General features: G+C 47.6%; 3 protein-coding genes across 4 annotated transcripts in view; 1 reads left to right on the top strand and 2 right to left on the bottom strand.

Moving 5' to 3' along the window:
* Positions 1-7,440: 7,440 nt before the first annotated feature.
* proser2 (proline and serine rich 2) lies at positions 7,441-17,544 on the bottom strand. Of its 2 annotated transcripts, none has more exons than XM_084338865.1 (4): positions 17,357-17,544; positions 16,373-16,593; positions 13,125-13,443; positions 7,441-9,848 (listed from the first exon to the last, which is right to left on the bottom strand). In XM_084338865.1, the coding sequence occupies exons 2-4, from the start codon at positions 16,484-16,486 to the stop codon at positions 7,852-7,854; spliced, it is 2,430 nt and encodes an 809-aa protein (XP_084194991.1). In that variant the 5' UTR covers positions 16,487-16,593; positions 17,357-17,544; the 3' UTR covers positions 7,441-7,851. The 2 variants fall into 2 exon arrangements, with proteins under 2 accessions (XP_084194991.1, XP_084194990.1); XM_084338864.1 differs by having other exon boundaries at positions 16,373-16,570.
* Positions 17,545-19,334: 1,790 nt separating this feature from the next.
* Positions 19,335-25,064, top strand: echdc3 (enoyl CoA hydratase domain containing 3; the record flags this gene model as incomplete). Its single annotated transcript, XM_084338866.1, has 6 exons — positions 19,335-19,483; positions 20,916-21,037; positions 21,270-21,367; positions 21,576-21,776; positions 23,880-24,058; positions 24,576-25,064. 6 exons carry the CDS (start codon positions 19,335-19,337, stop codon positions 24,730-24,732), a joined length of 906 nt encoding a protein of 301 aa, XP_084194992.1. The 3' UTR covers positions 24,733-25,064.
* A 938-nt stretch (positions 25,065-26,002) lies between these two features.
* The window catches only part of upf2 (UPF2 regulator of nonsense mediated mRNA decay), a gene marked incomplete at its 3' end in the record, with an annotated part of 17,060 nt that continues 15,797 nt past the window's right edge, over positions 26,003-27,265 (bottom strand). Inside the window, 1 exon segment of the mRNA XM_084338861.1 lies at positions 26,003-26,011. Coding sequence (XP_084194987.1) covers positions 26,003-26,011 — 9 coding nt within the window.

Genomic DNA, 27,265 nt, shown 5'->3' with positions numbered 1-27,265 from the left:
CAGAGAGAAGAGCTGTAGGAGGGGATGTAGATGGTACTGAGACCAGAGAGAAGAGCTGTAGGAGGATGTAGATGGTACTGAGACCAGAGAGAAGAGCTGTAGGAGGATGTAGATGGTACTGAGACCAGAGAGAAGAGCTGTAGGAGGGGATGTAGATGGTACTGAGACCAGAGAGAAGAGCTGTAGGAGGATGTAGATGGTACTGAGGCCAGAGAGGAGAGCTGTAGGATGTAGATGGTACTGAGACCAGAGAGAAGAGCTGTAGGAGGATGTAGATGGTACTGAGGTCAGAGAGAAGAGCTGTAGGAGGATGTAGATGGTACTGAGGCCAGAGAGAAGAGCTGTAGGAGGATGTAGATGGTACTGAGACCAGAGAGAAGAGCTGTAGGAGGATGTAGATGGTACTGAGGTCAGAGAGAAGAGCTGTAGGAGGATGTAGATGGTACTGAGGTCAGAGAGAAGAGCTGTAGGATGTAGATGGTACTGAGACCAGAGAGAAGAGCTGTAGGAGGATGTAGATGGTACTGAGGTCAGAGAGAAGAGCTGTAGGAGGATGTAGATGGTACTGAGGTCAGAGAGAAGAGCTGTAGGAGGATGTAGATGGTACTGAGGCCAGAGAGAAGAGCTGTAGGAGGATGTAGATGGTACTGAGGCCAGAGAGAAGAGCTGTAGGATGTAGATGGTACTGAGACCAGAGAGAAGAGCTGTAGGAGGATGTAGATGGTACTGAGACCAGAGAGAAGAGCTGTAGGAGGATGTAGATGGTACTGAGGCCAGAGAGAAGAGCTGTAGGAGGATGTAGATGGTACTGAGGCCAGAGAGAAGAGCTGTAGGAGGATGTAGATGGTACTGAGACCAGAGAGAAGAGCTGTAGGAGGATGTAGATGGTACTGAGACCAGAGAGAAGAGCTGTAGGAGGATGTAGATGGTACTGAGGCCAGAGAGAAGAGCTGTAGGAGGATGTAGATGGTACTGAGACCAGAGAGAAGAGCTGTAGGATGTAGATGGTACTGAGGCCAGAGAGAAGAGCTGTAGGAGGATGTAGATGGTACTGAGACCAGAGAGAAGAGCTGTAGGATGTAGATGGTACTGAGGCCAGAGAGAAGAGCTGTAGGAGGATGTAGATGGTACTGAGACCAGAGAGAAGAGCTGTAGGAGGGGGTGTAGATGGTACTGAGGTCAGAGAGAAGAACTGTAGGAGGATGTAGATCAGGGGTGTCAAACTCATTTTCACAGAGGGCCACATCAGCATTATGGTTGCCCTCAAAGGGCCAAAGACCGTATAGATGTTAATGTAATGTAAAATAAATGTAGCTACACATTTACATATAGTTAAACATGGTGTTTCTGTATTTATTACTTATTCAAGTTATACATATTGCATATTCATTTGCATAAATGTAAAAATATATGTTAGCTTATGTTATTTTAACAAATAATTTTAGTTTATCAGAACCCCATATTACTCCACCAATCAATGATCAAACCATTCAAGTAAATAACAAAGAAGAATATCATCAAATACAAGCTATGACATTAAGTTTGTTCAAAACCTTTTTGTCACAGTCAAGAGGGGCAGAACTAACAACTGTGAGCTGCAAAGAACACGTGGGACAGATGTAGCAGATGTTACAAAAACAAATGGCTGCATACAACCTTGCAGAGGCCATACATCCAACTAATGGAAGATAGTTTAATTAACTTTAATTAACAGATTGCAGAATGGGTACAGTACAGTACAGCTCAATACACACAATTGTTAAGGGGATGCAGACCAGAGAAAGACTTTCGACTTGTTTACATCAGGGTCCCCCATTTTCAATTCGTAATGAAATTGCTATTATGTGTCTGCATGAACACACAACTGTAACTGTACTGTAAAAAAAAATCAATTAATGTAACCTGAGCTCTTGGGGGGCCACATCAAATGACGTGGCGGGCCGGATTTGGCCCGCGGGCCGTGAGTTTGACACCTATGATGTAGATGGTACTGAGGCCAGAGAGAAGAGCTGTACGAGGATGTAGATGGTACTGAGACCAGAGAGAAGAGCTGTAGGAGGATGTAGATGGTACTGAGGCCAGAGAGAAGAGCTGTAGGAGGATGTAGATGGTACTGAGGCCAGAGAGAAGAGCTGTAGGAGGATGTAGATGGTACTGAGACCAGAGAGAAGAGCTGTAGGAGGATGTAGATGGTACTGAGGCCAGAGAGAAGAGCTGTAGGAGGATGTAGATGGTACTGAGACCAGAGAGAAGAGCTGTAGGATGTAGATGGTACTGAGGCCAGAGAGAAGAGCTGTAGGAGGATGTAGATGGCACTGAGACCAGAGAGAAGAGCTGTAGGAGGATGTAGATGGTACTGAGACCAGAGAGAAGAGCTGTAGGATGTAGATGGTACTGAGGCCAGAGAGAAGGGCTGTAGGAGGATGTAGATGGTACTGAGGTCAGAGAGAAGAGCTGTAGGAGGATGTAGATGGTACTGAGGCCAGAGAGAAGAGCTGTAGGAGGATGTAGATGGTACTGAGGCCAGAGAGAAGAGCTGTAGGAGGATGTAGATGGTACTGAGGCCAGAGAGAAGAGCTGTAGGAGGATGTAGATGGTGCTGAGGCCAGAGAGAAGAGCTGTAGGAGGATGTAGATGGTACTGAGACCAGAGAGAAGAGCTGTAGGAGGGGATGTAGATGGTACTGAGGTCAGAGAGAAGAGCTGTAGGATGTAGATGGTACTGAGGCCAGAGAGAAGAGCTGTAGGAGGATGTAGATGGTACTGAGGCCAGAGAGAAGAGCTGTAGGATGTAGATGGTACTGAGGCCAGAGAGAAGAGCTGTAGGATGTAGATGGTACTGAGGCCAGAGAGAAGAGCTGTAGGAGGATGTAGATGGTACTGAGACCAGAGAGAAGAGCTGTAGGATGTAGATGGTACTGAGGCCAGAGAGGAGAGCTGTAGGAGGATGTAGATGGTACTGAGGCCAGAGAGAAGAGCTGTAGGATGTAGATGGTACTGAGGCCAGAGAGGAGAGCTGTAGGAGGATGTAGATGGTACTGAGGTCAGAGAGAAGAGCTGTAGGAGGATGTAGATGGTACTGAGGCCAGAGAGAAGAGCTGTAGGATGTAGATGGTACTGAGGCCAGAGAGAAGAGCTGTAGGATGTAGATGGTACTGAGGTCAGAGAGAAGAGCTGTAGGAGGATGTAGATGGTACTGAGACCAGAGAGAAGAGCTGTAGGAGGATGTAGATGGTACTGAGGCCAGAGAGAAGTGCTGTAGGAGGATGTAGATGGTACTGAGACCAGAGAGAAGAGCTGTAGGAGGATGTAGATGGTACTGAGGCCAGAGAGAAGAGCTGTAGGATGTAGATGGTACTGAGACCAGAGAGGAGAGCTGTAGGAGGATGTAGATGGTACTGAGGTCAGAGAGAAGAGCTGTAGGAGGATGTAGATGGTACTGAGGCCAGAGAGAAGAGCTGTAGGAGGATGTAGATGGTACTGAGGCCAGAGAGAAGAGCTGTAGGAGGATGTAGATGGTACTGAGGCCAGAGAGAAGAGCTGTAGGAGGATGTAGATGGTACTGAGGCCAGAGAGAAGAGCTGTAGGAGGATGTAGATGGTACTGAGGCCAGAGAGAAGAGCTGTAGGAGGATGTAGATGGTACTGAGGTCAGAGAGAAGAGCTGTAGGAGGATGTAGATGGTACTGAGGTCAGAGAGAAGAGCTGTAGGAGGATGTAGATGGTACTGAGGCCAGAGAGAAGAGCTGTAGGAGGATGTAGATGGTACTGAGACCAGAGAGAAGAGCTGTAGGAGGATGTAGATGGTACTGAGGCCAGAGAGAAGAGCTGTAGGAGGATGTAGATGGTACTGAGACCAGAGAGAAGAGCTGTAGGAGGATGTAGATGGTACTGAGGCCAGAGAGAAGAGCTGTAGGATGTAGATGGTACTGAGGCCAGAGAGAAGGGCTGTAGGAGGATGTAGATGGTACTGAGGCCAGAGAGAAGAGCTGTGGGATGTAGATGGTACTGAGACCAGAGAGAAGAGCTGTAGGATGTAGATGGTACTGAGGCCAGAGAGAAGAGCTGTAGGAGGATGTAGATGGTACTGAGGCCAGAGAGAAGAGCTGTAGGAGGATGTAGATGGTACTGAGGCCAGAGAGAAGAGCTGTAGGAGGGGATGTAGATGGTACTGAGGCCAGAGAGAAGAGCTGTGGGCAAAAAGCTAAAGTTACTGTAAATGGCCTAAAGCAAATGAAAGGAAAGAATGGGAGACGGTTTAATAATGGTGTTAAATGGGCTTAAAGGAGCAGTGGTAAATAAAGTGGTTATGTAATAAAGTTATGTAGCATCGGAATTGTCAATACCTGAGGTCACATCAAAGGAGCACAGGTCTGTTATGGGCCACGTAACACATCCATAGTGTGTAGTTCCATAGTATCTACAGGCGTGTTAGACCTCCTTTTGGCAGTGGGAGTGGGTTTCTTCATTAACCCTTTCACTACCACACTACAACAACGGGTTAACCCCGTTCACTACCACACTACAGGTTAACCTTTCACTACCACACTACAGGTTAACCTTTCACGACCACACTACAGACCGTTAACCCTTTCACTACCACACTACAAAGGGTTAACCGTCTGTAGTGTGGCAGTGAAAGATTAACCTTATGTAGTGTGGTAGTGAAAGGTTAACCTTCTGTAGTGTGGCAGTGAAAGGTTAACCTTATGTAGTGTGGTCGTGAAAGCGTCATTAGGGCACAAGTATCTTGCGTTTTTATTATAAAAGATTTGTATTTTGTTGTCGTGTAAATCTGAGGAGGCTGTGAAAGAGGTGTACCACGGGAGCAGCGGGAGGGCGTGTCTGTTTGTCTGGGTCTAATTACAAGGCCCCAAACATTCCCATTTCCTCATTTCCTGCCCGGGTACCTCCTCTCAAACACAACAACACATAGCTGACATACTAAAGACCAACCACCTACCCCACATTAGGAGAAACCCTGATCATCTATATATAGCCTCAGTCGCCCACATTCACTCCATCATCGAGACCCCCGCAGCCGCAGGCCTTCACTCTCTCTCTCTCTCTCTCACACACACTGGTATAATCTCTCCCCCTCTCTCTCTCTCTCTCTCTCTCTCTCACACACACTGGTATAATCGCTCCCTCTCTCTCTCACACACACTGGTATAATCGCTCCCTCCACAGGCACAGGCAGAGAAAAGGTACAGCTGTACCCGGTTGCCACTGGGGGAAGAGTGGTGTCGGTCTAAAAGAAGCCTGGCGTGTGGTTTGTCAGACAAGTGAAGAAGTTCATTCCTAACCTCCTTTTATAATCGAAGCCTCATCTCGCAGTCAAACGTGAGACGGGGGGGGGGAGGGGGGGAGGGGTCCGAGTATCTCTTCCATATCTGAGGATTTCATCTAAGATGGGGACAGCGATTACACACTGCCATCACGGAGAGTCCGTTCTGTCAGTCGCTCCGCTGGCGGTTTAACTCCGGTGAGGTATTCTATTCTCACGACTCGTCCATTATTACAACGGCGTCTGTGCATTCATGACATTCCACGGTGTGATTGAGCAACAGCAACAAAGCCCTCTTTTTTTCCCCAGAAAGAAACCATGTTACTCTCTTTATTCATTAAAGTCATTTAATACATACATGTAGTGTAGTACATTAAAACTGGCGTTTTTTGGATTTCAGAGAAGAAGAAAAAAAGAAAGGTGTACCAAGCTGTTGTACAATAGCAGCGACATTGGAACGACCGCGGCCTCACGGGTGATTCATGCCATGAACGCACCCTGCTTTGTCCTGTGTAGGTTAAGCAATACAAATATATTTACCCTGTGTGTGTTTGTACATAAATATTCTCTATGCACCACTAGATACTTCAAAATGACTGTAGATTAACTACAAAACCGGAGTCTATATATATATCTCGTATATATGTTGTATGCACCATTGGATACTTCAAAAATGACTGTAGATTAACTACAAAACCGGAGTCTATATACAGTATAAACATACACACATATATATATATGTTTTATGCACAACTGGATACTTCAAAATGACTGTAGATTAACTACAAAACTGGAGTCTTCAAACAAAATCCACAGGCGCAAAAAACTGATTGACTCGTAAAGCCACACTGGCGTGCGAGCGCACGGTTACGTGCTACAGTACAAAAATATACTTCATTAGTTACTGTAGACGACCTACAGACGCCGGAGTCCGGATAAAACAGAGAAGACAAATAATACACATTCTCTCTACTGCTCTCTCTCTCTCACACACACACGCACGCACGCACGCACACACACACACACACACACACACACACACACACACACACACACACAGGGTTTTTATATCAGCAAGGGAGGGTACAAGACGCAAAGGTCACAGTTAAATAACATACTTCCAATTATACAACAGCATAAGTCACGGGCGACAACGGCGCAAGCTGCAAAATCGAGTATCTCTTGTAGCGTCTATTTCCAGATACTGTGGCTTTGGTGTTTTGTACGATGCCTCTGTTCGCCCTGTCCCTACAGAATAGAGCTTTGTTTCGTTTTTTTTTCCCTCGTTCGCCCCCGTATTCCCCCCTATATGTAGTAAAAAGTAAAAAGGCCTCTCCCTTCAACTCGCTCCACCGCAGTCTGTGGTTCGGTGTGGGAGGCTCGTCCGCAGAGTATAAATATCTCCCAGCCGACCGACCCTGTCGTTTTAACAGTTCAAGCTTTTAGCGAAGCGCTCCTTCCAGGAAAACCAGCCGGGGCACCTTTCAGTGACTAGTAGCTATTTTCCATTCGTTTCAAATCCCTGCGCCGCTTTACGAAGGTGAGACGTTGTATTGTTTATTGTAAACCGTGCGAGTGCAGATAAGAGAGGCCCTGCTGGTGTGCCGTTTCCACGTTGTTCTACATCTATTCCCCGGTGACGGTGGTGTGGTTTCCTTGTGTCCGCTCTTGGGTTCTCTCTCCTATAAGTAACAACAGTGTACATAGAAATAAGTCTTATGTGATTATTTAGGTATAATTATCACCATAGAATCTCAAAGGGCTCTGCTCCTGAATCGGTTCTCGTATTGGCGATAAGAAGAAACACACATTCCGCACACGCTAATCATAACTATGGACGACACGTCCTCCCGGTCAATAATGCCCAAGTGAGTAAACAAACCAATAAAAAATGTGAGGTCTTGGGTTCTCAGGTAACAAAAGGTATAATAGACTTCACAGACTTTGTTTTATATCAATTTCACCTTGGAAAGAATGACCTAAATAAGTTGGATATACCCATCTTTTGGGCGAAGGCAAGAAATAAACAGTAGTCTGTCCTTGTCGATGTCAAATCATTCACTGGTTGCCACGACGATGGAATCCTCCTTTTCACAGCATTGTTTTGGTTCACTGTGTCATCGAGGTACAATGTCTTGGATCGTAGGCAAGGTAAATCAGTTGTTTGCTTCGTTGTGTGTGTGTGTGTGTGTGTGTGTGTGTGTGTGTGTGTGTGTGTGTGTGTGTGTGTGTGTGTGTGTGTGTGGTGTGTGGTGTGTGGTGTGTGTGTGTGTGTGTGTGTGTGTGGCAACCGACCAAGAAGCATGTTAGACTCGTTTGTCTACGTTCTCTGGTGACCAGGAACATAGAACCGACTATGCAGGTCACACAAAAGGTTTTGGACCCATTCTACTGTAGATGTAGGCGTCTCTTCTACCATGCTTTCCTTCACACACACGCGCACACACACACACACGCACGTGTAAACTCTCAGAAATCTCCCCTCCACCATGTAGTACTAGACTCAGGAGATGAGACTATAATATGGGGGGTATAGGTAGTAAGGATTGGGTTTGGAATTCCAGAGTTAGAACGTCCCTTTTAGCAGTCCCAGTTTCCGGAGCGCTTCCTTGCGCGACTCGTCCGTTTGTCCCCGCCCGGAAAACTGCACAGTGATGCCCTGGGAACGGAAGGAGGCCGGCTTGGAGGAGATGGACTTCCGCCTGGGCTCTGGAGAAGGGGGCCGTAACGCTGCGTTGTGGGGGCTGGAAGGGGCCGGCTTGGAGATAGACTTCCGCCTGGGCTCTGGAGAAGGGGCCCGTACGACTGCGTTGTGGGGGCTGGAAGGGGCCTGCTGGCGGGTAGGTCTCGGGGCCGGGGCAGGCGCTGGCACTTTGGAGGTCCTGCCCGGGCTGTGCGATTGGAGTGGATTGGAGTTGGTGGAGGGGGTAATGGTCCGAGTCTTTCCCCCGTAGCTGTTGTGGTCATAGGGTACCAGGATCTCCGGCTTGGCTGTGGGAGAAGCCGGGGGCGGCATCGCTCTGCTTTTTTCAATGTGAGAACTGAGGATATCCGGCAGGTCATTCCTGGTCATGGGCACAACAGGGGTCATGACCTTGGTCTTCCCTCCATAGCTGTTGAAGTCGCTGGAGATGGTCACCGCTGACGGGACGGCCCTGCTGTCATGGCTGCCGGCAGAGGGCGAAGATTCACTCTTGGGGTTGACCACGATGCTTTTTCCTCCATAACTGTTGAAGTCCAAGGACGCAACCTCAGGTGGAGGGGAGACTGAGCGGGTGTCAACGGGAGGCGGGGGAAAGAAGTCTGTGACTGTCACTGGGGGCGAGGTGTTCGCCTGGATAGGTTGATCTCTCCAGCTGGAGATGGTCACCGCTGACGGGAGGGCCCTGCTGTCATGGCTGCCGGCAGAGGGCAAAGATTCACTCTTGGAGGATGCAGCGGGGTTGACCACGATGGACTTTCCTCCATAGCTGTTGAAGTCCAAGGACGCAACCTCAGGTGGAGGGGAGACTGAGCGGGTGTCAAAGGGAGGCGGGGGAAAGAAGTCTGTGACTGTCACTGGGGGTGAGGGGTTCGCCTGGATAGGTTGATCTCTCCAGCTGGAGGTGGTCACCGCTGACGGGACGGCCCTGCTGTCATGGCTGCCGGCAGAGGGCGAAGATTCACTCTTGGGGTTGACCACGATGCTTTTTCCTCCATAACTGTTGAAGTCCAAGGACGCAACCTCAGGTGGAGGGGAGACTGAGCGGGTGTCAACGGGAGGCGGGGGAAAGGAGTCTGTGACTGCCGCTGAGGGCGAGGGGTTCGCCCGGACAGGTGGATCTCTCCAGCCGCTGATGGTGTCTAACGGTGCCGTCTCTGGCTTTCTGGCTGCAGGCATCTGGGTTGGGCTGGGAACGGTGAGGGTCAGGGGCTTACTGCTGGTTACTGTACCTGCAACAGGAGCAGCGGAGCTGGGGTTGGAGGCGGAGGCCGCAGACACGTCTCCTGACAGAGTGCGGTTTCTGTTCAGGCCCAGCTTAGACAGCGCCTCCATCCTGGACTTGTCCGGCGCCGGATCCCTGAAGGACACACTGCGGGTGGGAGCCCTCCGGCCGACCTGCGGCGATGTCTGCCCGGCCTCTTGCTCCTGCAGATGGTGCGCCGTGCCCGTCAGGTTAGCCAGCATCTGCGCCTTCCTCTCGTGAATATTCACACTGGCCATGCCGTGGTGCTCTTTGTTGCCGAGCATCGCCACGTTGATGTTGCCAGGGAAACGGTTGGGTTTGGCGGAGGTGGCCGGTCCATATTTGGCGGTGTAGCCCGAAGGCTTATCGGTCTCCATGCTGCTACGGCGGAGGATTCCGGTGGGACGGAGGTTGGCGGCTCCCACTCCCTGGTTCTCGGCTATCTTCTGGGCGATGAGGACCGGGGTGGGAACGCAGCCTGGGGGGTGGTAGAGGCCGTCTGAGGAGCCGCCTCCAGGCAGGGGAGGGTTGTACTCTGAGGGCAGGCTGTCCCCCACGTCGCGCCTCGGCCTCATCTCAAAGTGGCTCCCAGGATTCACCCTCATACTCTGGAAATCTAGGTGAGAGGAAACATAGCAACGGTCAGTTCCTCTTAAATGAATGGTTAGACTCCCAAGATGTAACACTGAACGGCACAGGAAGTCCTTCATTCCGACAGCCATCAGCAGTGGCGGCGGGGGGGAGGGGCTAGCAGGGGCTTAAGCCCCCTCTGAAAAAGGCTTAGCCCCCTCTAAGCCCCCCCTCCCAGTTATGTTTTTTATTTTATTTATATATAAAATACATTACGAATTCCGTTATATTGGACATTTGTATTAATTATATCAAGCGAAGAACTGAGAAATTTGGCAGAGAGAGACGGCAACATTATCGTGGGTTTGCGTGATGAGTATCTCCACCTCTTTTATTGTGAAGCTGTATATATCTACCGGTAGTCATCAAAAGCATGTCTGTCACTATAGCCAATTGAAATGCTAGAAATGGTCACGTGGACTGGGAGAACCAATGGAATAGTCCCACCGGGCCGCGTGTATATTGCCCTAACGCACTTTCACTTCCGCGTTTGAGATGCGAGCGAGTAAAAAAATAAATAAAAAAAAAAACATCTTTGGATAGCTTCTTTGTAACAGGGAAATATAACGCTTCTTTTAATAAACAGGAGCCATACTTAAAATACAGGTTTATCGCAACAGGTCGGTGATTCTTGCGTGCTGAGCCGACGTCCTCTCTGCATAATATGTGGCGACAACAACAACAACAACGAGGAAATGATGACAACTGTGTTCAAGTTGGCAGATAAAGTAGCTGCAATCAACGCCAATCTGGAATTGGAGGGCGGCGAGTGGATATGTGACATGTTTCAAACATTAGCAGGGATTTTGGAGGACTTAAAGGTGTCATGCAGTGCTATTCCTAGCACTATTTGGGCAACTTTACACACTTCCTGTGAGTCTATGTAACACATGTGTAATTTTTATTCCAAAAATAATCATTGTTTTATATTTCTAATCTTGTACTCAAAACCAGCATTTTTCAGCCTCATGAAATCAGGCTATTATTGGCTTGGCTCCACCCACACTTTGAGTGACAGCCACCCACCAAATAGCTCCGCCCATCTCCCCGTCATTCCATCCAGGTAGAGGTCTGAGGTCTTAGGTTTCAGGTTTTTATTTCGACACGCAAAAACATATACCGATTTTACTAACTAATACAACATGGATGTACATTATGTTTGGGATCCAGAGAGCGACCCACAGTTTGATCCCGAAGAAGAAGAAGAAGGCGATTTGCTACAGCGAGGCTTACATTACATCGTTTCCGATTGGTAAGTTGATTAATTGCACTATTAGTTACTTACTGTTATATAATAGTTGTGTACTTCTGTCGCGCGCGGCCCGTCGAAAACACACACTCACTAACGTTAGATTGTACTGACACTAACCCCCAAACAACAGCGATCGAGGCTTACGTTACATCGTTTCCGATTGGTAAGTTGATTAATTGCACTATTAGTTACTTACTGTTATATAATAGTTGTGTACTTCTGTCGCGCGCGGCCCGTCGAAAACATTGGCGACCAGTCTTGCGCCGATTTATAGGCCAGAGGACAGAGGTTTGTTTACAAACCGATGTACTTTCTAAGAGCTATATATATAATTTATAGTATTGCTATCTGTCCATTCTCATTGTCACTTGAGTGCATAAACCGTGCCTTCATAATGGCTTAAAGAAAATAAAAATCCATCGGTTGGTTGTCATTTTATAGCGTCGTGAATATATGGTTTATCGCACTTTTCGTCTCGTCTTTTTTCCCGGGAGCTAGATAATAGGCTAAACGTTGGCGCCGTTATATCAAACGCCATTTCTGCTGTATATATACAAATGAAATAAAACAAACTGCGTAGCATCCGGACTATTACAGAGCATCTATGGATGAAATGGGGGCGGCGGGGAACGCCGATTAGTATTATTGATTAGCAATACAGTGTGCGTTCAGGTAGCCAATGTCAGTGATCGATCACGTTAGGTTTTAAAACAATGTCCAATCCAGCTGTAATTTGGGGGAATAGTATCCTACCGTCAGGCCATGTGATCGCCGGCAGCATTTCGTCATTAGTCATCGGAAAATCGGTAGCTCTACAACCAGGAACATTACATCTGCGGGGTTTGCTGCTCATCGTGAAATTGAGGCGAGTGACGGCAATTTCTGTTTCCAGGTTGTATCGGCTCCAGGTACCAAGAATGGAGGCGGGCATTAGGTAAAACCACACAGCCAATCACATCACCTTGCGCTATAAACAGCGCCCTGTGACGTTGCCCAGCTCGTCAAATCAACATGCCCTGATTTACTAGAGGCAAACAGGGGATGGGCTGTAGCTGAGGAATTCGTCAATATAGTATTTAGGCCCAAAAACACATTGATACGAACTCCTATTACTATAATACAATGCTAGAGACTGAAAAATGACATTTATAACGCATAGCCCCTTTAACAACAAACAAGGTATGTTGAGTCGTGTTTTCATGCTGATCTGTTCATCGCCCGCCGCGGTGATCTGCAACAGCTGATCTGCTGTTCATGAATGAATGAAAACTTTATTTAACAGATTGCAGAATGGGTACAATACAGTACGGCGCAATACACACAATTGTTAAGGGGATGCAGACCAGAGAAAAACGTTTGTCTTTTTTCAATATCAGTATATTAAATTAGCCATTGTTTTTGATCCTGGCCCGCCAAGCAACGGCTTGGGGAAAATCTGGCCCGTGGCCAGACCTAATTGCCGACACCTGATGTAGCCTATATTAGCCGTTATTTTGTTAGTTATTGTTTGTTGCATTAAAATTCATTAGCACCTGCTATAAACAATCCAGCCCCCCCAGAGCTCCCCCAATGCCAATTCTCTGGCGCCGCCACTGGCCATCAGACTCTATAGCGCATCACTGTGCCTCCCTGCATCACTGAGCACAGGGTGGCAGTCAAATCTTCCTGGACTCTTATTACGTTTTCTTCTTTTTTTTTTACACTTTTTACTGTACACTTACTGTATATTTCTGTATATTTTATATTTTAGAATGTATATACATAACAGAGAAAATGTATATCCCGGACCGTATTTTATTCTTATTCTTATTTTTATTCTTATTCGTGACTTTTGTTTTTGACTACCTAAATGTTTACTGTTTACTGGGAGCGATCTGTAGTTGCCAAAGCTCCCTCGGCATAAATAAAGTATTTCTATTCTATTCTATTCTATTCTATTCTACGTTTCAAATACTCAATCAGAACTAAGTAAAGGCCCGATCAGACCGAGCACAGCGGTGCAGCACCCACCTGGCATGGTTGGACTGAAGAGCGTCTCTTTGTCCTGGACCGGGTCTGGTCCTGGTCCTGGGGGGCGGACCAGGTCGATGATGTCCCGGTCTCTGGGACCGCTGGGCCGGTCCGACTGGGACGACATGGGACCGGACACGGGCGGAAAGGTGCGCCGTCTGTCCACTTCGCGGACCGGGGTGCTGTTGGCCTGAGACTCCGCCCCCCCCTGCCTCGACTCCTCCTCCTCCAGGCTCTCCTCCAATGAGTCGATGGTCTCCTCGAAGAACAGGATGCACTCCTGCTCCTCCTGGCTCAGGAACTGCAGCGTCACGTCCTCCTGTGGGGACACAGAGTTACTGCACCCACTACTGTTACTGCACCCACTACTGTTACTGCACCCACTACTGTTACTGCACCCACTACTGTGTACATTGTGACGGGTTACATTCAGTTAGAGATGGGTAACGTATTAGAATGCTATTAGTTTACTAATGTAATTTCACCAAGGGGATCAATAATGGTACACCCCCCCCTGTTGGAGCCAAAATGCCCTTCTGTTTATTTAGTTTTATTTTAACTCACGGTGCAGAGGTTTGGCATTATCAGTCACCATGGCAACCACCACAGGGGGTGGTTACCCATATATACTGATCAGTGGGTGACGAGCCGCAGGTGCACAAGGGGAATAGCCAAACAGTTTTTGACCGTGTCTTGTCGTGTTCGTGTTGATGTGCCGTATAGGTCGGCGTTCAGTGTAATTAGGAAAAAGAGTTTTTTGTATTATATTATTTGGTGGAAAAAAGGTCAATAAATGGATTGACATATCGAAAATGATACGAGCACTCTGGACATTGAATTCTTCAAGCACGTGTCTAACTCAAGCCAGCCCACTTGCCCCTCGCAGTAGGCTTATAGGTAAAAGGCTCTACACCACCCCCCCCCCCCTAAATCCTCCAAGTAGCCCATTCTTTTATGATCAGAATATTGTAAATCATGTTGCCTATAATCCATTATAGGCAACATGACTCTATGATGTACACGACCCCGTCATCATCATCATCAGATAGAAGTAGATCTTGTTTATTGTCTTTCTTCCCTCATGTAAGTGATGTAAGTGATGTAAGACCTCGGCCGGCTCACCTTCGTCTTTCCATTCATTATGTCACTGAAAAACTCCCAACTCTCATACTGTAGGTGTGTGTGTGTGTGTGTGTGTGTGTGTGTGTGTGTGTGTGTGTGTGTGTGTGTGTGTGTGTGTGTGTGTGTGTGTGTAGAGAACACAGGGCTACTTGTTCCAGCACCCCGTCCTTCCAAACTTCTCTCACACTCTCTCTGTGGCTCTAATGCTTCTCTCTCTCTCTCTCTCTCTCTCTCTCTCTCTCTCTCTCTGCAGGGAGGGGACTGAACCTTGATGGCCCCTCCCTCCCTCCCTCCCTCCCTCCCTCCCTCCCTCCCTCCCTCTCTCTCTCTCTCTCTCTCCATCCCTACCTGTCCCTCTCCCCTCCCTCTCCCCGCAGGGCCTCTCTGAACACAATGGGGGGGGGTGTCCAGTGACAGCGTCGCCGCCTTGACGGGTGCTGCCGGGCGACTATTGATTTTTCCACTCGGCGCTGAGGCCTGGTTCAGTCAACCCTGTTTCAGTCAGGATGAAGCCTAGTCAACCCTGGTTCAGTCAGGATGAAGCCTAGTCAACCCTGGTTCAGTCAGGATGAAGCCTAGTCAACCCTGGTTCAGTCAGGATGAAGCCTAGTCAACCCTGTTTCAGTCAGGATGAAGACTAGTCAACCCTGGTTCAGTCAGGATGAAGCCTAGTCAACCCTGGTTCAGTCAGGATGAAGCCTAGTCAACCCTGTTTCAGTCAGGATGAAGCCTAGTCAACCCTGTTTCAGTCAGGATGAAGCCTAGTCAACCCTGTTTCAGTCAGGATGAAGCCTAGTCAACCCTGGTTCAGTCAGGATGAAGCCTAGTCAACCCTGTTTCAAACCAAACCCATGGCTTCGGGACGTAGTGTCACCCCCCCCCCCCCCCCCCCCATGGCCTGGAAGAACATTTCTTTTGACTATCTTCAGGTAGTGGGAGCGGTTATGGTTAGAGTTATTTATAGTGTATTATTCAGATTCTGATTCTATATTGCTTATATTTATTGTAACGTATAATAGAGTTGTAGAGTTAATTATATAGTCTATATTTACCCCTGCCCATACCTGCTGTACCCCCCCCCCCCCCCCATGCTGCTATGAGGCCCGAATTTCCCCAGAGGGGATCAATAAAGGAATATCTTATCTTATTAAAAAAATCTTATGGTTAAAATGATGACAACCTGCGGCTTTGCAGCTTGGCCAAAAACTGACGACCAAAAACTGATCTTGCATCAACCAATCAAAATAGAGATAATTCGCCTGGATCTATGTGTGTCAACATTTGGCACCGCAGGCCGGTGAACCTGCGCACGTGAGTAGTGCACGGACACACGCAGCCATTACCCACACGCCTCTGGTGACCACGCGCCACTTTGATTACATAACTGCTACTGTATCACTATAATTACACGACCAGTGGTCAAACAGAACGTGCCTGTTTGACGATGACCTTCGTTTTTTGTGGTTGACATGGCAAACAGGGTTGCCACGGTAAACAGGGTTGCCATGGTGGCGGGGATGCCTGTCCGTCGCTGATTGTGACATGAGCGGGATAAAAAAAATTAAAAAAGGCCAACCAATGAGAGGTCAACCCGGGCTTTTTTTGTTTTACCCGGAGACACAGGCACCCGTGACAACGCCCGACGTAAAGCGACGCGAGAGACAACAACTGATCTGCTGGTTTCAGCAACAATGAACGACGGCTATTGTGGTGCGTAGGCGACTAGGCGACGACTCACAGGGCGAGAAAAACAAACAAAACTGCAGCTGGACCGGTTTGACTTCACGCCGCTGTGTCTTGATCGCCACGATCGTCCTCCCGAGGCTCACGAAAAGGATTAAGTTGTCATATGCCGGTATCATATCTCAGCATCGGTAGAAACGGATTAACTGGTTATGTTGTATAAACACAACACCCACTGGCGGCGAGTGATGGACGACAGACAGTCAAGCACCATCAGCTCTGTGACAACAAGAGGCAGGTGGAAGAGCTTCAGGGGGGGGGGAGCCATGGCTGCCGGACCCAACGAAACATTAAGACATTCATAACAACAGATGGTTTACAATCAAATCAAAGGTAAACAGATGACTCAGTATTGACCCAATCGATGGCTTTCCTGTACTCACGCTTGGCCTGGAGTTTTTTCGACCGCCCCCGTTGACACCGAAGTGGTGGTGACTGTTGGCCTGCAGGTGGACGTCCATGGTTTTGGGGTTAGAGGTCAGCTGGCCAGTGGACATCTCATGGAGCGTCCAGTGTTCGTGAGCTGCCCTATGAGAAATCCACCTCGAAGAACCATGTGCTCCTCACTCCTCGACCGTGGGCTTTAAGGAACACGGGGACAGAACTGGGTCAGGAGGGACAACAAACAAGGAGGCAAACTTGTAGGTTTTGGTCAAACTTGTTGATTGGCTCTGTTCAAAGCTCTGAGGGGGGACTCGCTACATCCGTTAGTTAGTCTTTAAACCCACTGAGTCTAAAAACCTACTCAGCAATCAGTTGAGCCCAGTCTCTATACGTGTATGTTATGCAAATGCGAACTGTCATTCCATCTGACTCCTTCTCTACATATGGCTCAAGGCCATCGGCAGTACAGTACAAAGGGGAAGCCTTCGCAGGCGATAGAGGATGAAGACCCCCCCCCCCCCCCCACGGTGTGTTGGTCCTCCGGTGCCGACGACACCACAGCACAGCATCACAACAGAGCGGCGAGCGGAGAGACTAGTTCTTCAGGAATCCCAGCTTCGGAAAACAGGCTCTAAACCGGTGGCGATTTGTAAAGCTAGTAATTTAAGGCATTCCTTTCCCCCCGAGACAAACGAGGAATTGTTACGATGTTGTTGGGATCTAGAGCCAGACGGCAAAACAAAAATATTATACGTCAAGAAAATAGGCTCATAGCAGGTAGTAGGATCAACAGTTTTGCAATAGAGACCCACCCAACTCACTACCAAAGCCATGGGAAAGGCCAGGATGGACTTTTGGATTGCTGTAAATAATAACGTTTTAATAATAATAATTAAATTAAATTAAAACAAAAACAAAAAAAGCTCATAAAAATAACAAAATACAAATATGTTTTTACCAATTCCACGGGCTAAATTACTTACCCAAACGCTCTTCTTCAATAAACCCATCACCGTCAGAAAGACAAGTCATCCGTGTGGAGCTCGATCATTACACCCTCTCTCTCATCTGTAAGGAAACTTTGATTAAAAACCTCGACTCGGCTCTAAAAGTGTTCCGCTGTGTTCGCCTGCTCCTCCGCTGCTGCCGCGCGCTGTGTGAACTGACTCCCCGCGGCTGTGCGTAATGTGGCGCGTCCCCGGCGCGTCTCCGGTTCCATGGAGCCGATCCAAGAGGGCTCCACCCAGCCCGTGTCAGTGAAGGGGGGGCGGGGGGGGGGGGGCTTTTCAGGTGTGAGAAAAGTCGCAGTGAGCTCTCAAAAGCGCGCCTTAATAAAAAATATTAAATATTTAAGAGACTAATAGGTTATTATTACAATGTACGCGGAAACTGTATTTGCATCGAATTCCAGCCTCTATGGGCAGCGTTATTATTGTTGGCACCCTTGGAATTAAATGGTTAATCATTCACAAATGATCATACTATCGCGTTCTCACACATACACGCACACACACACGCACGCACGCACACACACGCACACAAGCACAGGTCGGAGAAAGCCTGGTGAGGATGGTGAACTACTGCACCATCTAGTGGACACTTCAGAAAGTAAGTAGCGCGGAAATTAAGCTTGAGTCCTTTGTCTGAGGCTGAATAACATAACATTGTAGGTCTATTCTACATGTTTTAAACTAGCTAGCACCTCAGTCGATCTAACTCATCCCACCAGCCTTGTCGCAAATATTTGGAAGAACTCTGATCAAGTTCGACTGCTTTAATTATCTGATGGAAAAGGCCTTCCTTCCTTGCTTCCTTCTTCCTTTCCTTCCTTGACTTTAGGTGCTGTCCAGGCAGTGTCCATCCATGGTCCTGTCCTGAAGACTTCGAGCTTAAAGGTTATAGTATATACATTCAGAAACAATGGTCACCTCGCTGACAAACATGTGATATTGATATTTGTGAGAGAGCAGAGCGATTACATTCTGCTCAGTGTTGAGCTGCCAGTCCAGGAGATGGCAGAGAGTGATTAAGCGAGAGAGAAGTTAAACATTTTAATGGTTGATATCATTGAAAGGACACGAATAGTACAAAGGCAGTTTAATAATTGCACACCTGTGTGTGTGCACTGATCAGGTTCAGAGGGGGGGGGGGGGGGCTGCCTGCTGGATGGGGTCCATTCCAGTAGTTTCGCATCTCTGTGAACACAGTCAGTTGGTTCCATAAAGATAATGGTTGATGTTAATTTTGATGGATGTTCAAACGCACCATGTATTTACTAATGGTAGACAAGTTTTGTTTTATTTGTCACATATAAGGTACTTATACTACTGTACTTACTATGAGGTTCCACTTTACTCGTGAGTAGTAAAGAAAAATAATGTCCACAGCCGCTCCAGTGTAAAACAAAGATATCCAAATGGTTTATTTCTCTTCCACAGCGAAGTCTTTCTTTACAGAAGTGGTCCTAAAGCTATTTTCCTAAATATTCACGTCACTACTACAAGGTAAGAAAACTGTATTTTCCCAGTCTCCAAAATCAACACAAATGTTCTAGAATGTTTGGTTATGACATCATACTGTGACATCACAAATGTTCTAGAATGTTCTAGTATGACAAATAAGACGGTTCAATGACTTTATCTAAAGTCATCTATTATAGTGACATGTTTGGTTCTGTATGGACCCTCCTGAGGTTGTGCTTCATAATAATACTAATAATAATAATAAGACAGCAAAAGACCAAACAATATACAAAACTAAAACGTACAACATCCAAAAATGAGGTAGAAGAGGTATTGACAAATGTGCGTACTGCCTTAGTTATTACGCAATTAAAAACACCTGGGGACTTTTATTTTGATAGTCCATCGGCGTTTTAGTGGCACAAACCGGAAGTGTTTTGTCTCCACTTGTTTTAACTTTTAACAGCCCGGCGCAGACATGTTATTTACCGGTCAAAACATGGCCCGAAATGTATTATTGAGAGCTACGGATGTCGTCCGACTCAGCGGGCTGACGGCTCTGACCGGTGCGCGGTTCTTATGCAAACAAGTTACACAACAAGCTCCCGCGGAGCCGCTGACCGTGAGGCGGCAGAACGACGGAATACGGTGAGTGATCTTCACGGTATAGAGAGAGACCACCGCGACACTGGGAGGGAGGGGCCAGAGACCACTGCACTTCCGCGTTACATGGAGCTCGTGAGGGGCCAGAGACCACTGCACTTCCGCGTTACATGGAGCTCGTGAGGGGCCAGAGACCACTGCACTTCCGCGTTACATGGAGCTCGTGAGGGGGAGGGACGCGTGAAGCACTGACTGACGCTCTCTGATTGGCCACTGACGCGGTTGCCCAATCCGTGACGAGCTGTGTCTTTGCCCATTTCCACGTCAAACAGCCTGCAAAACAGCCCGTTCTATCGTCACGCTCTAAGACAAACTCTAACCTTAACCAACTTTGAGAAATGCGACTAGGTTTCGTAATCACACGGGGGAGGGACCAGAGACCACTCTGCACTTCCGCTTTACATGGAGCTCGTGAGGGGGCGGGGACGCGCACATGTCACATGAAGTGGCCAATCAGAGAGCGTCTCCGCAAAATGCGGCTACGGAAAAAATAAGGCGGTTCAGCCCATAGATAGCTTGCCCGCGCTGCCGGCCAATGGAGAGCGACGTCACTGAACCGCCGCCATCTTGCTCCAGTTAGCCTTGAGTGAGAGTGAGTGAGCTGCACAGACAAAAATACTCATAACTCGCTGAAATATTGACGGATTTACAAACGGTTTGGTTTATTACAAGCATTATTAACGTGGTTATGATTCAAGCGGTTTGTAAAAAAAAACATCTTTAAATTTTTTTTTTATAAGTATGCAGTATAATAACTACATCTTTGATGTTTATAGCAAACTAACCCGTTTGTAAATCCGTCAATATTTCAGCGAGTTATGAGTATTTTTGTCTGTGCAGCTCACTCACTCTCACTCAAGGCTAACTGGAGCAAGATGGCGGCGGTTCAGTGACGCTGGTGACTCCGCCTTAAGCTATCTAGTGTTCTATAGATATCTATGGTTCAGCCTGTTAATAATTGATGGTGTGCTCACTGGTCAGAGACCCCTGCTGGACAGCAACCGAACGGCGCCTTTGACTTCAAAGAGCATAACGTTAGCCAGCTAGAGCTTTGGTTGTCGACTGACTGTATTGGAGTATCAGTATGCATAACGACTTCTGTATTTAAAGCTGTCAGTCTTTTAGAGGCTATGATACTTTCTTGTATCTAGCAGCAAAACGTACTGTAGATTGATTTCCTTGGAAGTGAGAAACACTGTGGAAGTCTATTGCATTAATTAATTAAAGGACACACCCGCCTGTTATAATCTAAGGTGTTAAGACGGTCTTTTTGTCATATTGAGCTCTTTATCTCATTACGTTGACATATTTTTTTCCAAACAGGCTGTATTTCCCCCCCAGTATTAATGCAATAGCTTCTGTAAAACACAGACCACAGTGTATTAATATACCACTCTTTTGTCTAATTGTCTTCCAGGAGAATTATATTGAACAACCCCAGGAAGAGGAACGCCCTGTCTCTGTCCATGTTGCAGTCTTTAAGAGACGACATTCTGTCTGATATTGATAGTGAAGACCTGAGGGTTATTGTCATATCAGGTCGGTATTTTGGGTGCGTGTGTGTGTGTGTGTGTGTGTGAAATGCCTTATCTTAACCATTATGTATCTGTGTGAGATGCCTTATCTTAAATCCTGTGTGTGTGTGTGTGTGTGTGTGTGTGTGTGTGTGTGTGTGTGTGTGTGTGTGTGTGTGTGTGTGTGTGTGTGTGTGTGTGTGTGTGTGTGTGTGTGTGTGTGTGTGTGTGTGTGTGTGTGTGTGTGTGTGTGTCAGCGAAGGGGCCGGTGTTTTCATCTGGACATGACCTGAAGGAGTTAACGTCAGCGCAGGGCAGAGAATATCACACACAGGTGTTTCAAGCCTGTTCAGAGGTGAGTCACACACACACGCACACATGCACACACACACACACACACATGTGCGCACACACGCACACACACACACGCACACACACACACGTGCGCACACACACATGTGCGCACACACACAGACACACACACATGTGCGCACACACACACACACACACACATGTACGCACACAAACACGCACACTAGAACACTGAACCTTTTGTTTTTCAGGTAATGACTCTCATACAAGACATACCTGTACCGGTCATCGCCATGGTGAACGGGGTTGCCACGGCAGCCGGTTGCCAGCTAGTCGCCAGCTGTGACATCGCCGTGGTGACGGAGAAGTCCACGTTTGCCACCCCGGGAGTCAACGTGGGCCTGTTCTGTTCCACCCCGGCGGTGGCCATAGGAAGAGCTGTGCCCAGGAAGGTAACCACGGGAGTGGGTCAGTGTCTTCACTCGGAGCTGGACTCGACGTGGAGGTCAAATGTGTATAAATATGATGAAGAATCCCAGTTCTAGGAGACGGCAGATACAGTAGACACCGGTCCTGCAGTGTGTGTTCACATTAATAAATGAAAAGCCTTAAAGAGAGCTACAGTACGTCCAATCAAGAATCCATACATGTTATCCATCCTTAACAATTATGGTCCTAAGATGGTCCAAAATATTAGTGAAGACAAAAGACTCTCAAATCCAAAAAAACTAGAAACTAGAATGCAAACTTGTGACGTCATGAGGTGTAACGTCTGGAGCTGCTCCTTAGACAATGAATTGGGAAACGACTGAAAGTGTCTTGGCAGCGCTGCCACACCCCCCCCCCCGTTGAGAACGCCAGGATCTATGAATGAATATACAAATGGTTGGCAACAAGCATCTATTGATATTTACCAGGAATTTCAAGTCGGCAGTTTATATTCTCTCAATACCCACTCGGCTTTCTCACGCTGAGGCTAACGGTGTTGAGTCACATACTGGATGTTCCACCTGACATCACTAATGCAACTCAGATTTCAGGGAAGTTCAGAAAAGCTCTTGCTCATCAGGAAAAGAATGTGGAAAAGGCGCTCTGGTGACAAGTTCTACACAAATAACAATCTGTATAGTCAATGTCCTGTTTTTGAGTGGAAGCGACCGTTAAAGGCCCACTTGCAGGTTAAACCCTACTCTTCAATTATGGGTAGTTTACATCATTGGTATCTAATTTCATTATTTATCTTTTTCCATTTGACGCCGGAAATTCCACTCAGAAAGGGTTAAAAAGGTCCACGCACGAATAACATGTATGGAGCAAATGAAAAAGCTTATCAGACGCTATCAGGGCCGTGACGTCACTCGAGGTAACTTTCCCTACTTCTGATCCACTACAATGGAGTTTGACGAGTGCAGAAAGCTATGGACGCCTTACAAGACGCAAATGGGTTTAATCGTCGGAGAGACTTTGATGGACCAGCTACAACTGCATTTTTGGTTGAAACAAGGTAGTCATAAGGTTTTTAATGTCGTAAAAAAAGAACTACATGTACCACTAGGCAGCCTGTTGTTCAGTACAGCAGCGCTACTGGTCTGTGGGCTGTCGCCTTATCCCCGGGTCATAGTATCAAGCTGGCTATATGGCTCTGGCTAACGTTACCCCCGCTAACGTTAGCATTATGTCTACTGTCGTGAACCATTTTAAATCGGGGCATGTAAAAGAGTTTGGAGAACGAGTAAAATGTGCAGGTCCTCTTCTCAGACCTGTGGGGCAAAGCACTGCACACGCATCATGCCGGCTAGCAAGCTACACGTCACAGCATGTTGATACGATAGTAGCCCCTTTCATGATGCACTCGGTGCATCACAGTCACGAAAGGGGCTACCACGATAGCTAACTAACGTTATACACACAATATGTACAACGACACAATGATTTACATGAGTATTTACAAATATGGTAACGTGGTTGTGGCTTTTACGAATAGTGGTTAGCTTTAGAGATGAATGGCTATGATCACGGAGCAATAGTGTTAGTGAAACAGAGACTAGCTCCTCGGCTAGTAGTAACAAGAAGGCTCCTTGCTTCCTGCCACTACCTGCCTGTGACTCTCAGCGCCCCCTGCTGTCCTGTACCTGGTGTGACGTCATCATTAAGATGACACACGCACACTATGAACCATGGATTAAAATATCCACGCGCGTGATGGTTGTGGTTGGGCTGACAAAATGTTTGATAAAAACGCTAAAACTGGGTCAATTTCGATAACCCCCCCCCCCCCCCCCCCCCCCTCTTCATGAAAGTCACTGTTGGCCTAGTCACATTGTTTATTGAACAAAAATACAACATGCAAGTGGGCCTTTAAATCCAGGAGGCTGGTATCTTTATACACCTGTTCTATTGCACTCTCCAAATTCTATCGCATGGCAAACAAAGAAAAAAAAACAATTTTAGATGACCTGATCTGACCTATAGTCTAGTGACAGAAGTTTAAGCCCTTGTCATTCAAAATCGCCACAGAACACCTACTGATATGTACTTTCCAAAACATCTTCCAGGTCGCCATGGAGATGCTCTTCACGGGACGCCCCCTCTCTGCCCAGGACGCCCTGCTGCACGGCCTGGTCAGCAGAGTGGTGCCAGAGGAGCGGCTGGAGGAGGAGACGCTGGCCATCGCCCGGCGCGTGTGTCAGGCCAGCCGGCCCGTCGTAGCCCTCGGCAAGGCCACCTTCCACAGGTGCGGCTTTAACAGGTTATATACAGGTGCAGCTCAATACATGTGAATATTGTGGAAAAGTTTATTTATTTCAGCGGTTAAATTCAAAAAGCGAAACTCTCATAGATTATAGATTCATTATTACACACAAAGTGAAATATTTCAAGCCTTTATTTGTTTTAATTTTGATGAGTATGGCTTACAGCTCGTGAAAACCCCAAATTCAGTATCTCAGCCTACTGAGCCTAAAGTACTTAGTCGGGGCTCCTTTTGCACAAATCACTGCATCAATGCGGCGAAATAAATGGGACTTTTATCCACAATATTCAAATGTATTGAGCTGTACATGACTGAGTACACTTCCATTTGCACATTTATATATATATATATTATTTATACAACAGTTAGTTCCGACCACGCATCGTGATTGGTCGAGAGCATTCTAAACGGTGAGTATATTCATGATATACTCACGGTTAAATCACCATGAATATACCACTGCCCATAACACTATGGTTTCACCCCCCCCCCCCCCAAGACAAATGGCTCAAGGTCGAGATGCAGCCTACGCCACAGCCTCCAAGGTCATGGTGGACAACCTGGCCCTCCCAGACGGGCAGGAGGGCATCCGGGCATTCATGGAGAAGCGTCAGCCGGTGTGGAGCCACCGCTCGGGGAAGGAGGACCACGACTGATGATGCCGACGGCAGACTGAACGGAGAAGCAGCAGCTGTATGGGACCGTGCGAGTATATAGGACAACACAGTGACTGGCCCCCCCCCCCTGAAGCCACTAATGTGGATCTGTGGCGTCTATTCGCTTAAGTGGGATATTCAGAAGGTGTTCCGGCCGGGTGGAAGGTTTGGTGCGTTGTGACGTGGCTCGTCGTTTTGGTCTTTAATGAACAAGCGTCTAATATTCTAATTCACCACATCAAACGAATGGAGGAGGGAATAGTTGAATGACTTCCCGGGGGATTCTAAATATAATCTGGACCTGTGTGTGTGTGTGTGTGTGTGTGTGTGTGTGTGTGTGTGTGTGTGTGTGTGTGTGTGTGTGTGTGTGTGTGTGTGTGTGTGTGTGTGTGTGTGTGTGTGTGTGTGTGTGTGTGTGTGTGTGTGTGTGTGTGTGTGTGTGTGTGTGTGTGTGTGTGTGTGTGTGTGTGTGTGTGTGTGTGTGTGTGTGTGTGTGTGTGTGTGTGTGTGTGTGTGTGTGTGTGTGTGTGTGTGTGTGTGTGTGTGTGTGTGTGTGTGTGTGTGTGTGTGTGGTGTGTGTGTGTGTGTGTGTGTGTGTGTGTGTGTGTGTGTGTGTGTGTGTGTGTGTGTGTGTGTGTGTGTGTGTGTGTGTGTGTGTGTGTGTGTGTGTGTGTGTGTGTGTGTGTGTGTGTGTGTGTGTGTGTGTGTGTGTGTGTGTGTGTGTGTGTGTGTGTGTGTGTGTGTGTGTGTGTGTGTGTGTGTGTGTGTGTGTGTGTGTGTGTGTGTGTGTGTGTGTGTGTTGTGTGTGTGTGTGTGTGTGTGTGTGTGTGTGTGTGTGTGTGTGGTGTGTGTGTGTGTGTGTGTGTGTGTGTGTGGTGTGTGTGTGTGTGTGTGTGTGTGTGTGTGTGTGTGTGTGTGTGTGTGTGTGTGTGTGTGTGTGTGGTGTGTGTGTGTGTGTGTTGTGTGTGTGCCTTAAACATCTATGTTTAGGAGATGATTTATTATAGTTCACCACAGGACTTATCCACTGCTTCCAGTGGGTCTATCTTGATATAAGATACAATTGATTTATAAGAAGTTGATTGATGAGATAATTTCCAAGGAGAGGGGGGGGGGGGGGGGGTGAACTATCACAGGTAGACGATTGTGTCCACAAAATGTACAACATTTTTTGTGATTTCCAGTGATTCTGTTCTATTTATGCATAAAGAAAGGGTGAACTTGTGATTCACATGCAATAAAATGTCTTGTGTTTTTCCACCATGCGATGCTATGTATCCTATGATACAGAAGAAGTGAGCTTGATTAACTGTTTATGAGTCAGGCTCTTTATCACATGGGAGCTTTGGCCATTTCATTTACAGATTTCTCAATGACCATGGTGGTAGGGTTAGGGTAGACCATGGTGGTAGGGTTAGGGTTAGGGTAGACCATGGTGGTAGGGTTAGGGTTAGGGTAGACCATGGTGTAGGGTTAGGGTAGACCATGGTGGTAGGGTTAGGGTAGACCATGGTGTTAGGGTTAGGGTAGACCATGGTGGTAGGGTTAGGGTAGACCATGGTGGTAGGGTTAGGGTAGACCATGGTGGTAGGGTTAGGGTAGACCATGGTGTTAGGGTTAGGGTAGACCATGGTGGTAGGGTTAGGGTAGACCATGGTGTTAGGGTTAGGGTAGACCATGGTGGTAGGGTTAGGGTAGACCATGGTGGTAGGGTTAGGGTAGACCATGGTGTTAGGGTTAGGGTAGACCATGGTGGTAGGGTTAGGGTAGACCATGGTGTTAGGGTTAGGGTAGACCATGGTGGTAGGGTTAGGGTAGACCATGGTGGTAGGGTTAGGGTAGACCATGGTGGTAGGGTTAGGGTAGACCATGGTGGTAGGGTTAGGGTAGACCATGGTGGTAGGGTTAGGGTAGACCATGGTGGTAGGGTTAGGGTAGACCATGGTGGTAGGGTTAGGGTAGACATGGTGGTAGGGTTAGGGTAGACCATGGTGGTAGGGTTAGGGTAGACCATGGTGGTAGGGTTAGGGTAGACCATGGTGTTAGGGTTAGGGTAGACCATGGTGGTAGGGTTAGGGTAGACCATGGTGGTAGGGTTAGGGTAGACCATGGTGGTAGGGTTAGGGTAGACCATGGTGGTAGGGTTAGGGTAGACCATGGTGGTAGGGTTAGGGTAGACCATGGTGTTAGGGTTAGGGTAGACCATGGTGGTAGGGTTAGGGTAGACCATGGTGGTAGGGTTAGGGTAGACCATGGTGGTAGGGTTAGGGTAGACCATGGTGTTAGGGTTAGGGTAGACCATGGTGGTAGGGTTAGGGTAGACCTGGTGGTAGGGTAGGGTTAGGGTAGACCATGGTGGTAGGGTTAGGTAGACCATGGTGGTAGGGTTAGGGTAGACCATGGTGGTAGGGTTAGGGTAGACCATGGTGTTAGGGTTAGGGTAGACCATGGTGGTAGGGTTAGGGTTAGGGTAGACCATGGTGGCAGGAATGAAGCTCCCTTGACCAGATTCACATGGTGGCCGGATGGGATT

This window comes from Notolepis coatsorum, assembly GCF_963971535.1.
Source record: "Notolepis coatsorum genome assembly, contig: SCAFFOLD_93, whole genome shotgun sequence".
Classification (NCBI taxonomy): domain Eukaryota; kingdom Metazoa; phylum Chordata; class Actinopteri; order Aulopiformes; family Paralepididae; genus Notolepis; species Notolepis coatsorum.
The sequence above is the reverse complement of the archived record's forward strand: the minus strand, read 5'-3'. Positions and strand labels throughout refer to the sequence as shown.

Excerpts from the sequence above, each read along its gene's own strand:
- proser2 (XM_084338865.1), bottom strand. The coding sequence starts at position 16,486 with ATGTCCACTGGCCAGCTGACCTCTAACCCCAAAACCATGGACGTCCAC. Across the intron at positions 13,444-16,372 it reads GAAAAAACTCCAGGCCAAGC|GAGGACGTGACGCTGCAGTT; the intron begins GTGAGTACAGGA and ends GTGTCCCCACAG. Across the intron at positions 9,849-13,124 it reads CTTCAGTCCAACCATGCCAG|ATTTCCAGAGTATGAGGGTG; the intron begins GTGGGTGCTGCA and ends CCTCTCACCTAG.